At 41.2% G+C, this 12,056-nt stretch overlaps 1 protein-coding gene across 2 annotated transcripts in view; it reads left to right on the top strand.

Annotated features, from left to right (window-relative positions):
* Positions 1-2,469: 2,469 nt before the first annotated feature.
* HSDL2 (hydroxysteroid dehydrogenase like 2) overlaps positions 2,470-12,056 on the top strand; it is a 62,359-nt gene continuing 52,772 nt past the window's right edge. The window contains exons 1-4 of one of the 2 annotated variants that reach the window (XM_075593912.1): positions 2,470-2,576; positions 2,843-2,944; positions 5,651-5,814; positions 9,209-9,307. In XM_075593912.1, coding sequence (XP_075450027.1) covers positions 2,928-2,944; positions 5,651-5,814; positions 9,209-9,307 — 280 coding nt within the window. In that variant the 5' untranslated portion in view covers positions 2,470-2,576; positions 2,843-2,927. Of the gene's footprint in view, positions 2,640-2,842; positions 2,945-5,650; positions 5,815-9,208; positions 9,308-12,056 lie in introns of both variants that reach the window. The other variant, XM_075593904.1, reaches the window with a different exon arrangement.

Below are 12,056 nucleotides of genomic sequence, written 5' to 3'. Positions count from 1 at the left end.
ACTGTGACACTATTATGTTATGTTAGGGTGATCTATTATACAGCAGCATTTATTCATGTCTTTATTGGGGATTATTGCACTTGTGGGGTATGTCTAGGATCCTGCTCTTCCCCGCTACGATTACAGGGTTACCATGGGGACCTACAAACACTTTGTGTTTGTTATGTTGTCTCTGTAGATGGCCCGGAGTCCGTACCTTCTGACAGCTGACGCACGGACGTGCTTATGTCATCGAGTGGCGTCGAGAGAGGACGATCAGAGCGAGATGGGGCAAGTGAGCAAATGAGGGGTATAAATATGTGTAGTTTGGAAGTCACTGTAGCCCTTAACCTTGTAAAAGGCTGTATTGCACAGCCGAAATGTCTGATTTCATAGAAAACTAAAGCATTCTGCTTAAGTCCGTGTGCTGGCTTCTTTCTTGAACATTGACTGCTACTGGGACCCTAGGATTACCCCGAACGTCACGCACCGTCAGCTAAGTACCCCACCATACCTCTAACACTGAGTGCATGCGTTTTCTCTACTCACTCCTCACTGTCCCAGACTGAGCTTCTGTCGCGCACCGGAAGTAAACTGGGCTGAGCTTCCGGCGCGCACCGGCATGAGAGGGAGGTCCGGTGATGCGCTGACGTCAGAAGCATGGGACAGTCAGTGTCCTGCCTCCCCACCGACTTTGAGCACAACGCACTTTTCACCATTGTGTCCAGTATTTGTATCAACAATTATCAGAGTTCAGAGTCTACAAATATACTCATGGATCTCTAGTCCTCGCTATCCAACTTTTCACTTTACAATGAATGGCATATCCAATATCCGTTTTTCGACACCGGAATGCGTTATCCAACGCTCACCACCACTGATTAACATGGGACTCACTTTACAACGGTTTCACTATCCAACGCTACTTCAAGAACGGATTCCGTTGGATAACCGAGGACTGCCTGTATACACAACTACCAAGGTAGTGCACGGAACATATACCAATTATTCAATTACTAAACGGATCAAATGCCTTCCCTGAGGACCAATTAATCCTCAGCAGAACTGTTAAAACCAAACATTTTATCTATCCTATACTTACCGGCAGGAACTTCTTCTCACACAGTGCGAGCAACACTGATAACGCACTCAGCAGATAGCTATAAGCAAGGTCCAGGGCATCAGAGCAGCAACAGACTAAGGCCGCGTTTATAGTACCGGCGACGGCAACGCGACCGATGACGTCACCTGTCGCCATTGGTGAAAGTTGCATTTAAAGTTTGAGCGACGTCGTTGGCTACAAGGCCAATGATGTCACCAAGGGGGAGGGCATAGTGCAATAGGCGCTCTGTGATTGGTTTAGAGACAGTCACATGTGGCGACTGTCTCACCAAAAATCAAATAACACTGACTACCACATTTTTGGTCGCTACAGGTCCTAGGTCTGAGCCCGATAGGGCAGCACACAGGCCCACACCCCTCACCCTCTCTTGCCACTCAAGGGAGTTGTTTACTGCAGTGGAACCCAGATTAACCATAACACTGCACTGGTACCAGAGTTTATGTGTTAGGCATGGCAGATTAGTAGGCAAGAGGATACATTTTTTATTTATAAAATATTTTACCAGGAAGTAATACATTGAGAGTTACCTCTCGTTTTCAAGTATGTCCTGGGCACAGAGTTATGATGGCTACACTAGTATATCTTTTTCCAATACTACCATATAAACTTAGTGTATAAATTTCCTAAATCCTTATGATACAACAATATCGGTATATTTGTTCAAAACCAAGTCACGAGGATCTCATCTGCTCTCACAGGAGTGTCCTGACATATCATCAGGATAAGTTGCACCAGTACAAGAACACTTTGATGTTCTTTTTTTAACATTTGTTATGCATTATAATTATTACATTCAATAATATATTTTAATAGGACGTTCAATAAAGTAATTGGTTTTTAAACCACTTATATTCCTCAACTATGGTGCACCAAACAAAGGGATTTCTTTCCTTTCAGTACCTCTGTGTACTTTTTTGTTGTACAAATGACCTCCCATGTAGCACACAGTAATTCTCAAGGGTTAGAGCGAGGTACTTCTCTATCAAACTTTTCTTTGTGCAGTAATTATAATAATTATTATAAAAAAAATATTATTATTATTCTTCAATTTAACAAAACTTTTCGTTGTCCAGTAATTAGACATTCAATTACATTTTCCAGCACCCCTTTACTGTTGTCTCTGTCCCTTTTTCGCTTTGTTGCCTGCATTTTGACATTGTAAAGGAGGATTGTATGATTAAAATAAATATATAAATAAAATAAATGAATGCATGATGTATTCTCCACTACTCCTGCAGACAAGCCCGCCACACAGCCCCTATGGAACGCACAGCCACACCAATCATGCAGCTTCCTGCGTGCCAAGCCTCAGTTTTGGTTCACAGGTTTCAACTAATCTCCTTGTGAGACGTTGCCTCAGAGGAGTGGTGATTGGCTTACATTCCTTGTAGCCCTGCCCGCTGAGCACATTGGTCACGTGCTGCTGTGACCTTAGCATTGCCTGGGATCTGGCTGAGTCGTGAAATTGTGCAAGGTGTAGATGGGCTACAGAATGGGGGAACTGCATTGTTTGATACCTTTATAGTAGCTCTTTGGGGTAATTAATAACATTTGTTGCTGTAGCCATGGTTTATTCTTAATGCAGTATCACTTTGCATTGTCATTGGAGGGCTGTTGACCTTTAAACTGTAAAGTTGCAGATGTAGAGCAAAGGGCATCAACTGTATCGGCAGCAATACATCATGTTAGTCCGCTTGCTAGGGCATGAAACTTTCTAATCCCAATTTCCTTTCCGCCCAGGTACATTTCAGCAGGACCCCCATAAGTGTTGCAGAATACTGTGATTTGGAAAAACCTTGTGCACGATCCTGTTATTTTCTTCAACATGCTGCCAAATACAGGGTAAGAAAGCATAACTAAATAAACAGTATGTTTTTGCTTGTATTTTAATTATACATGTAATATTGAGATGAGGTGAAGTGCCTATTAACAAGTTGTTTAGTGTTTTTTTGCAGATAGGTGGACATTATTTGCAGGGTCAATGATGCAAGTAGAATTTTGCATCATGAAGATATTTCTACTAATGCCAACATGCACCCTCTTAAAATAACATTTAATCAGCTTGTTGCACTCTGAAAGTTGTCTAAATCAATGCAAAAGTAATTTCTGTAATAACTTGGTGGATGGTAGTGGATAAGCGCGCAATGTTCAAGAAATTTAATTTACAAATAAAATCTTTCTAGTGACCAACCTAAGTGTTTTTAAGGGTCAATAAACAAATTTTTTCAAAAGTTGAAACATTTAAGTGTCCTTTCCATCCTAAAATTGCTGATGGGTTTTTGTTTTTTCCACATGTGTAATATGACACGTAAAATTACGATTTGCGACACTCACTTTTCTCTGCTCCTGTCATGAGTTTATTATGAATATTCATTAACGAGGCAGTCCCACATACAGCAATCAAATTGGCTTTCTTAAACTAATCTAACGGTGCTAAATTCAAAGACTTATTTTTGTTTCTCTGGAAATACATTGCAAATTGCATGTTTAGAGGCCTCCGAATGGGGAAGTGTTTGGCAACTAAGTGTTTTCTTTACCTTTGGCCCACCCTGTCCTTATCAGAGAACCAATAAAGATGAGGGGACTCTGGCTGTTCATGCACACCCTGACATCAGACAAAAGGGAGCAGTCAGACGTGTTTAGAAACTAACTTTAAAAAAGAAAAATGTAAAAATACTTATGGGTGTCAGATTTTGATTAAAGTAAGGCATCAGTCACCCAGATTTAACCCCTTTAAAGATGTCACTGCCTTTAACCCCTTATTTCCCCTTGCAACAGAACCACTTTTTCAAAGGTCAATACCATCTACAGGAGTAATGGATGGCCTCTGATTGCCCAGACCACTTGGCACGGTCAAAACCCTGAGATTCTTACATATTTAAAAAATATATGCCCAGAAAGTGTACTGTTACAGTAGTGGACTGTTTTAAAGCTGCAGTTCAAGCAATATCCTACATGTGTTATTTTTTATTTATTTTTAATCAGTTCTGTTCTATGAGAAAATACGTGTAACTTTTTTTTTTTTTTTTTTTTTTTGGAAAAAAACCCCAACAATTTTTAAGGACATTTTTAATGTATTCTAATGTAACAAGCATTTTTGTTTCTATAGCAGCCATTTACAAAGTCACATCCCCTTCCTCTTCTGAGTCAGGCTCTGGCTCATGAGCCTTGCACTCTCTCTAGCAGTGCACCAATTGTATCTGGTGCCTGCCTGGTCACATGATTTTCACGCACAACTTTGCATCTTGGGTAATCTTCTTCTGCAGCCCTAATATGGTTATAAAGAACCCCCAAGCCGAAACTTCAGCGATCAATTACAAGAGAACGGATCGATTGGCAATTCAGCTAATCACTCGTCAGTTTGCAGATTGTATTGATGAACATATTGAATGGAATTTTTATATGTTTTTTTTTTTTTTAATGGCAGCTTGAAATGCATCTCTAAGAAATGAGCTGTAAAGCATAATCATTGAGACCTGTATTATCTTCTTGGGAGACTGGAGGAAGTCCTATGATTGGTGATGTTATTTATGGCACTGCAAAATTGAACTGCAATTAAATTAATAATCCCTGTATCATTTGCTTCTTTTGAAACAACACAATCATGTCCATTCCCATTTTCTTCTTCACTTGGGGTTTTGGATGCAGTGGTGAGGAGAACGGCAGTTTATGCTGTTCCAGAAGAAGAGGGAGGGAAAAATAATGTAGTAATAATAATAAACTCTCTGTTCACACCCGCCTTCCAGTGTTGCATAAAATCAGCCAGACATCACTAATGCTGCTTGACTCCTGAGAAAATAATACTGACATAGCCATTATTTTATATAACCAGGGTGAACAAACTGTCCTAAAGAACCCCCAATGGGTCAGGTTTTAAGGATATCCCTGCTTCAGCACAGGTGGCTTAGTCATTTCGATTGAGCCACCTGTGCTCAAGCAGGGATATCCTTAAAACCTGACCTGTTGATAGACCTTGGTTTGGCCACTTTTTATACAAGTTAAAATAAAATCTGTTAATTTTTTTTTTTGAGTAAAGGTTTAATTGAAGGAGAAACCCAAAGTGTGGTAGATTTAAAACATTGATCAATACATTTGTATACATGTTGATATTGCATTTGTTTTATGTAGCTTGCCTAAAATGGTGTGTGCTTCAAGCAGTAGGCAGAGGATAGAACATGGAACTCTGCTCTGAAGATTCCATCCTTGCAGTCGTTTCATAAATGGAAGATCTAAGGCCCGAAGCCATGGTGCCTTCGCCCACGCTGAGGCGTGCGGGTGCTTTCCCTGGCCATGGCCGTGGGGGGGGCGTTCCTAGGGGCGTGCCGAGTGATGTCACGGAGCTGGTTCGCCCTCATTGGGCGAACCGCTCACGTGACCTGTGTGTTTGTTCGCTCAGCGTGCGTACGCCTCCGCGCGGTCTGCAGTACCATGGCCTCCGCCTAACCTGAGGCAATAAACCCTCAACTAGTCAGCTTTGGAGAGATGTGAAACCACTGTTCCATCTCTCTTAATGTCTATGTATTTGTTCATTTTGTGTTTGTATTCCAGGAAACTAGCGGGATGTACCCTCTTTATTACTGGCGCAAGCCGGGGCATTGGTAAAGCCATCGCTTTGAAGGCTGCAAGGGATGGAGCAAATATTGTTGTGGCCGCCAAGACAGCGGATCCTCACCCTAAGCTTCCGGGCACAATATATACTGCTGCTAACGAAAGTACGTTACAAAACCAGGGCATTTCTGTCATTACTCTTAGGGGGATATTCATTAAATGACGCTGGTGCCAATTGGGGCCACAACAGCACAGAATTTCCCATTGACTTGACTATCACCGTTTTAATGAATAACTCCCTTGGGGCCTTATTTTATATTGTCTGCAACGGATGTTCAGGACGTTTTCCACTGAAAATTCCCAGTAAAGTCAGTGGGAATGTTCGTCCCAAAATTGCCTGTGGCTGCTATGGACAACAGAATTACTCCCATAGTCTTGAAAATATACTCTAACCTCTAATACAATAACTCTGATGTATGTAGCTATCTTTACCTTGCTCTAAAAGAGTTGACTTTATACATGGCAGTGCTCAGTCTCTCATGCTGGGCGTCGATATGCAGATAGAATAAGGATCGGCGCCAGGAACTTTTATAGTACAAAAAGGAACTTTATTCAACATCCGCTTATAATGCTCGCCATACAAGGACAGACTTCACATTAGACATACAGTACTAACTGGTGGAAAATCATAGAGTTACTCTGTGCTTCTTTCCCTGGTAGCTCTCACTCCTATACTGGGTAGGTACTCATGCTTGTTTCCGTTATTATTGGTTAGACTGGCAATTGCCTGCATAGCGTCTAATGCCCCATCTCAAGTGGGCTCCCATTGGGAATACACTCTGCTTTCTGGGATCAGTATCACCTTACTGTGTACTGCATACTTCATCCATGCATATTGGATTGAGAGTTTACTAAGTACTTTCCACGGGGGGAGGAGGAATCCAATTATACTCTGGAACTACTACTCTGAGAGCTCCTGCTAAGCACTTGCTCACTCTTCCCGCATGAGAACAATCTTTTACTTTAGGCGCTAACTATATAGGGCACGTTCCTTAACTGAAAATAATAAACAAGGACAGGGCACTTAATATACATAACTGTACACTTAAACCTATTTGCAGGACTCGCATTGAAGCCCTCTGCCAGAACTCTTGAGGAACCTGCTTCCAGAACCTTGGCAGGAGCTATATATACACCCTTGTATCTCTCTGTGGTGACATCACTTATCACAAGACATACAAGGGAGTGGCAAACCTTCCTGCACAGTCATCCTACATCATATGATGGGGGAGCAATACCAGAGTGATCCCACCCAGTTAATCTATTAAGGCCGTTAGACCATTACACTAACTAGTAGTTCCGGAGGGGGGGGGGTCTACACTTTTACTGTGTATAAAATGAAAGAGAAAAAGATCTCATACAAGCACTCGGGTCACCCCAAAATACATCACTTGTTGTTATAACCTTTTAAAAACAAAAACAGGGCACCTCTGTGACAGGGTGAAGTCAGGTACTGATAATTATGCCTGAGAAACATACATCTGAGTCCTTCATCCAGCACTCAGAAGGTTAACCCAGTAAGAATACTTGGGCAATCAGGAAGTAAGCTGAGACAGCTGACAACCAGCTTGATAAGGAGGCCAAGGCTGAGTCCCCGCTGGCGCTGAGCGCGCTCATGATTAGAGCATGAGCGCCGGGTGTCCTGCAACTTGAGAGGGGGTGGTGGTGAGGGTGGGGGGGGGGCACATTGTGGGCTATCGAGCGATCGGGAAAGTTTAAAAAATGTTTACCAAAGCGCCGAGCGTGTGTGCCCGCGCATTTGCGCGCGCGGGAACATGTATGTGTATATATGTATGTATATATACATATATACATATATTCATACATGTAACCGCCCCGAGCTCAGCGCCAACGGGGACTCGGCCAAATGCTTTTGGTAGGTGGCTGACTCAGATTACAGAGCGGTCCTTTGCAAGCTCCTATCCAGGAGGATTTCTTAAACATTCTTTAGGGACAGATTTTCCCAAACAAAGACACAGTAAGGACTTTAATATTGTTCCATAACTATTGTGGTATATGTTTAGGGGTTGAGAACTGGACAAAGCCAGCTAGCCCGATAGATAGAGCCTGAAATGTTTAGCAAGATTTCCCTATGGGTTTTATGAGGTTTTTGTTTTGACCTTAAAGGGACAGTGTGCCCAAATGATTGTGTTGTGGAGAAATAAAACCACTCAACATTTGGTTTACCCTGAAAATGCACGTGTGGACTCTTGTCTGACCCCGCCTACAGGCCGTCCTGACACAATCTGCTACAGAGTAAGCAATACAATCCCTAAAGTGAAACTGTGCCTCAATAATTCAGAGTGGAAAGCTTATAAACTGATCTCCCATGGATCTCTAATTTCTATGATGTCATCACACATTATACTGATGGAACGTCCAGGCTGTGTCTGTTTTGATTGGCCCACATCATCAAGAAATTACTATTTAGATCAGGCGCACCTTCGTGGTAATACAGCCTCTGGGGGAAGCTGTGGCAAAATTTACATCGTGTTGGCTTGCTTGACAGCTCTCCCTCTCTCATTTCCGTTATAAACACAGTTACCCTTCACTCCAGCACTTGACTACTTGTTCTGGACTTCCTGCTGAGTATATTGTTCCTTGGATCAAGTGACTGGATATTTCTCTGCATAGTTCTGACAACTTCTGTTCCCCCAATGCTCTCGCAGTATACAGGATTTCTGTTTTTTGACCGGCTGGTCTGGATGAAATGAAAGAAAAAAAAAATGTATAATTCATGGGAAGTTTATAAGCTTTCCACTGAATTATTGAGTGGCACCTTTTCACTTTAGAGCTTGTATTGCTTACTCTGTTGGAGGTGCTTATGATAGGAGGGCTACTCTGTGTGTGCACGGGCATGTGTTATTTTTTTCCCTTTCCCTTTTCTCTTTAATTTTACGTATGGTCTGTCCTATAACACCACCAGGAGCTTCATTCAATAGCATGATAGACTGTTTGTTTTTTTGGGTACCCATTATTTTTGTGATATCTATATCAGACACTTTGGACCAAGGTTTGTGACACCCTGAAGTGTCCGCAAACCCTGGTTGATTTACAGCTGTACAGTAGTTCATTTGATCAAAATGATCACTGTATCTCAAAAGTACCTGTAAAAGCTGTTGGAAATGGCAGGTTAATGTCCAATACTAGGCAATTTTATGTCCAGTGATACTTTGAACAGATGATTATTAAAAATCCCTCATCCCACTTTTGTACACATTTCACATTAAAGTTTGTTTTTTTTTTTATTTAATTTTTTTGCACTTTAATGGAAGCAACAATATAACCGGTGTAAGTTTTATTAAAACAAATGACTTTACATTTTAGAGATTAGCTTGTAGGCCACATTCAACTTCCATTATCACAAATTGTTCTGTTGGCAATGAGTACTATTTACAGGGAATCACATGGGCTTTATTATTTAACCGGTTTAGCACTCTAATTTGATTTAAAACTATTTGTTTTGTTTAACTCCTTTTTTCTTTTTTCCTTCTCTAGTTGAAGCAGCTGGAGGTAGGGCTTTGCCATGCATTGTAGATGTGAGGTATGAGAATCAAATCAGTGAAGCCATGGAGAAAGCTGTGAAGACATTTGGAGGTACAGAATATTATTTGGATACGTGTCCAAACATTATTTACCAACATGGCCATTTTAATAAATGGAGTTTCCGTGTCGTATTGCAAAGTCACGGTCACTGCCTTCTTCAGGACCTGTCCGTTCTGCTTTGGAAATGTGTATTGCAGTGTTCCACGAGTTGCTTCCGCTACAAAGTACCCGTGTAGAAAAGCCTGGGATCTTGAAAGGTTGTGCCCAGATATCTTTAAGGAATTCTCGTCAATGACTTAATGAAACATGGCCATTGCAAAATCTAACCTAGCTTCTTTACTACACGGGTGCGATTTAGTACACAAAGTTAGTTATGTGAGGTCACTTGCCCACAACTTGTCTATTACTGACCCCAAAAATCGCAATATTGGTTGGTTCTTTGTAGAGCTGCAGGGTTTGTGGTTCTGCTCATAGAAATTTATTGCAGGCCCTGTGAATATATCGTAATGTAATTGAGTGAGATCATGTTACTTTGCAAAGGTCACAAATAGTTGGCACCAGCACTTACCAGTGCTGTGATTCCTTCTTGTTTAGCACTGCTCTTCCCTTCAGGACAGCAAGTTTTCTTAATCAAAAGATGTAAAAGGCAAAGTGCATAAGGATACTGGTCTAGTTCTTTGGTATGACACTTGAAGAAGAAATGTTTGCGTTTCTGAACGTTCTGTACGCTATAATGCAATATGTGAGCAACTGCTTGTTTTAAAGGATAAACAAATCTGCTGTGACTTCTGTCTTTAAATTCATGACCCATCAAATTTTCTTTTTATACGGGGCTTCTGTGCACTTTATGATAAGTTAAAGGAGCTTTGTGTGTGTGTGTGTGTGTGTTTTAATATAATTTTTTTTTAAATATATTTATAACGGGGTCTACGGAGCTGAACCCCCTTAATTTTGCTTCCGGGGTGTGCCGGTATCTCTGCAGTTCTCTGCTTCCTTGTCGCATGGGCCAATAGAAAGCCGCACCGGATGACGTCACAGCTTTCTATTGGCTGCAGTGCACGGGAGCCATATAGTGAACCCTTAAGTGGCTACCGGCACCCACTACGAAGGCAAATATCTCCAGAAGCCGGGGCGCCCGGGAGCTGAAATTAATGGGGTTCAGCTGCGGAAAACGAAGGTAAAAAAAACTGCTCGGGTTACCTCTTTAAAATGCATCTTCTTTTATTTAATGAATAATAAATAAAATTGAATAATTTTTTTTTTCTTTGTCTGCAAGTTTTTAAAATGATTTTTAATAATAGAACATTTTTGTTAGTTTTGATTGAGGACCTACTCAGATTAGGTGGGTAGGATTCAAACGATAAGGATTCATTTAACAGTAGCTTGGTAATGGATATGCAATGATAATCATGATGAATACATGAAAAGACAAAATTCAAAAGAGAAGGGCATATGATACTGTATTGAATTAAAATACAGAAGGCTGTACAGGTTACACTCACAATTATCCCACGGGCAAAGCGCAGAGAAGACCACAAAGGGTCTCACAGAAAACTGACCACTTAGATAAACTTTTCTTACGCAGAGTTTCTTTTTACTCCAGTTGGCCCTTGTATTTACACTTATTTGGATTGTATGTGATGGGAAAGGTTGAAACAGCTGTCTGTGAGTAGGATTATTGGCTATGCACTTCTTTAACCAGACTGTGCTGAAAAGCTGTGTAATGCGTCGGGTATAAACTCATAGGGTTCCATGTTAAAATGGACATGAAGTGAAAGGTGGCGCTGTGTGCTCATTTGCATGTTTCCCCAGAATCCCTTGCTGCAGTGAGACAATAGTGAGAAGCAGGGATGCAGACCTGTCTTGAGACATGTGAATGTACTCGTGTTATTTTTATGTCCTTGGAAGAATTTCTCTAAATTAGGAAAATATCGACCCGAACAGACTAGAAACTTCCCCAAATTAATTTGATCCAAGTTTTCTTTCCCCACACAATGTACAGTTTATATACCATTACGTAACATCTAAGAACTCAGCAGCTAAACATATGTGAACTACTCCTTTATTGTCTGCATCCTGTTTGTTAAACCTGCAGTTTCTCGGCTTCTTTCTGCACGCACTTTAATCAAAGTGTATACTGTATTAGGGTCAAATAACTTCAGTGGTTTTATATAAACTAGCACACTTCATACGTTACTTTTATAAGGGGGACTAGCAAACTGTATATTAAGGATGTGTATGGACAAAAACTTTAGAAACCCTTCCATAACACACAATCCAGGCATATTGTATATTAATAGTTTCTGCTCCTACAGTCTCAAAGAAGCAAGCTCCTATACTTGTTACAAAAAAAAAAAAAAAAAATATATATATATATATATATATATATATATATACACACACTATTGTGGAGTGCATCCACATGGTCAAGTTTTGTTTACATCCCAGCTTAAAAAAATAAATCTATCTACAGCAGGACCCCGGGCATACGGCGGGTTCCGTTCTAAGGGCCCGCCTTATAGTGAAAATCGCCTGAAAGCGGAACCAGCGATTTCCCCCTTGTGCGCATATGCAACCCGACAATTTCCCCCTTCTGCGCGCGCGACCAAGCTACGTTCTGTGCATGCGCGCCGGCAGCAACAGCCTCTGAGGAGACATGGTGGTCTCCTTCTCGGTGCCAAAACCACCTAAATAGAGCCACAATAGGGCTGGTGGCGGTGCTGTGGGGAAAACCAATATAGAACCACAAAAAAGAAGAAACTCCTAATAAGCACTCTGAAAATAATAAAATAATCAATAA

The sequence above is a fragment of the Ascaphus truei genome, chromosome 1 (genome assembly GCF_040206685.1).
Source record: "Ascaphus truei isolate aAscTru1 chromosome 1, aAscTru1.hap1, whole genome shotgun sequence".
Lineage (NCBI taxonomy): Eukaryota > Metazoa > Chordata > Amphibia > Anura > Ascaphidae > Ascaphus > Ascaphus truei.
This window is presented reverse-complemented; position numbering and strand designations above follow the sequence as displayed.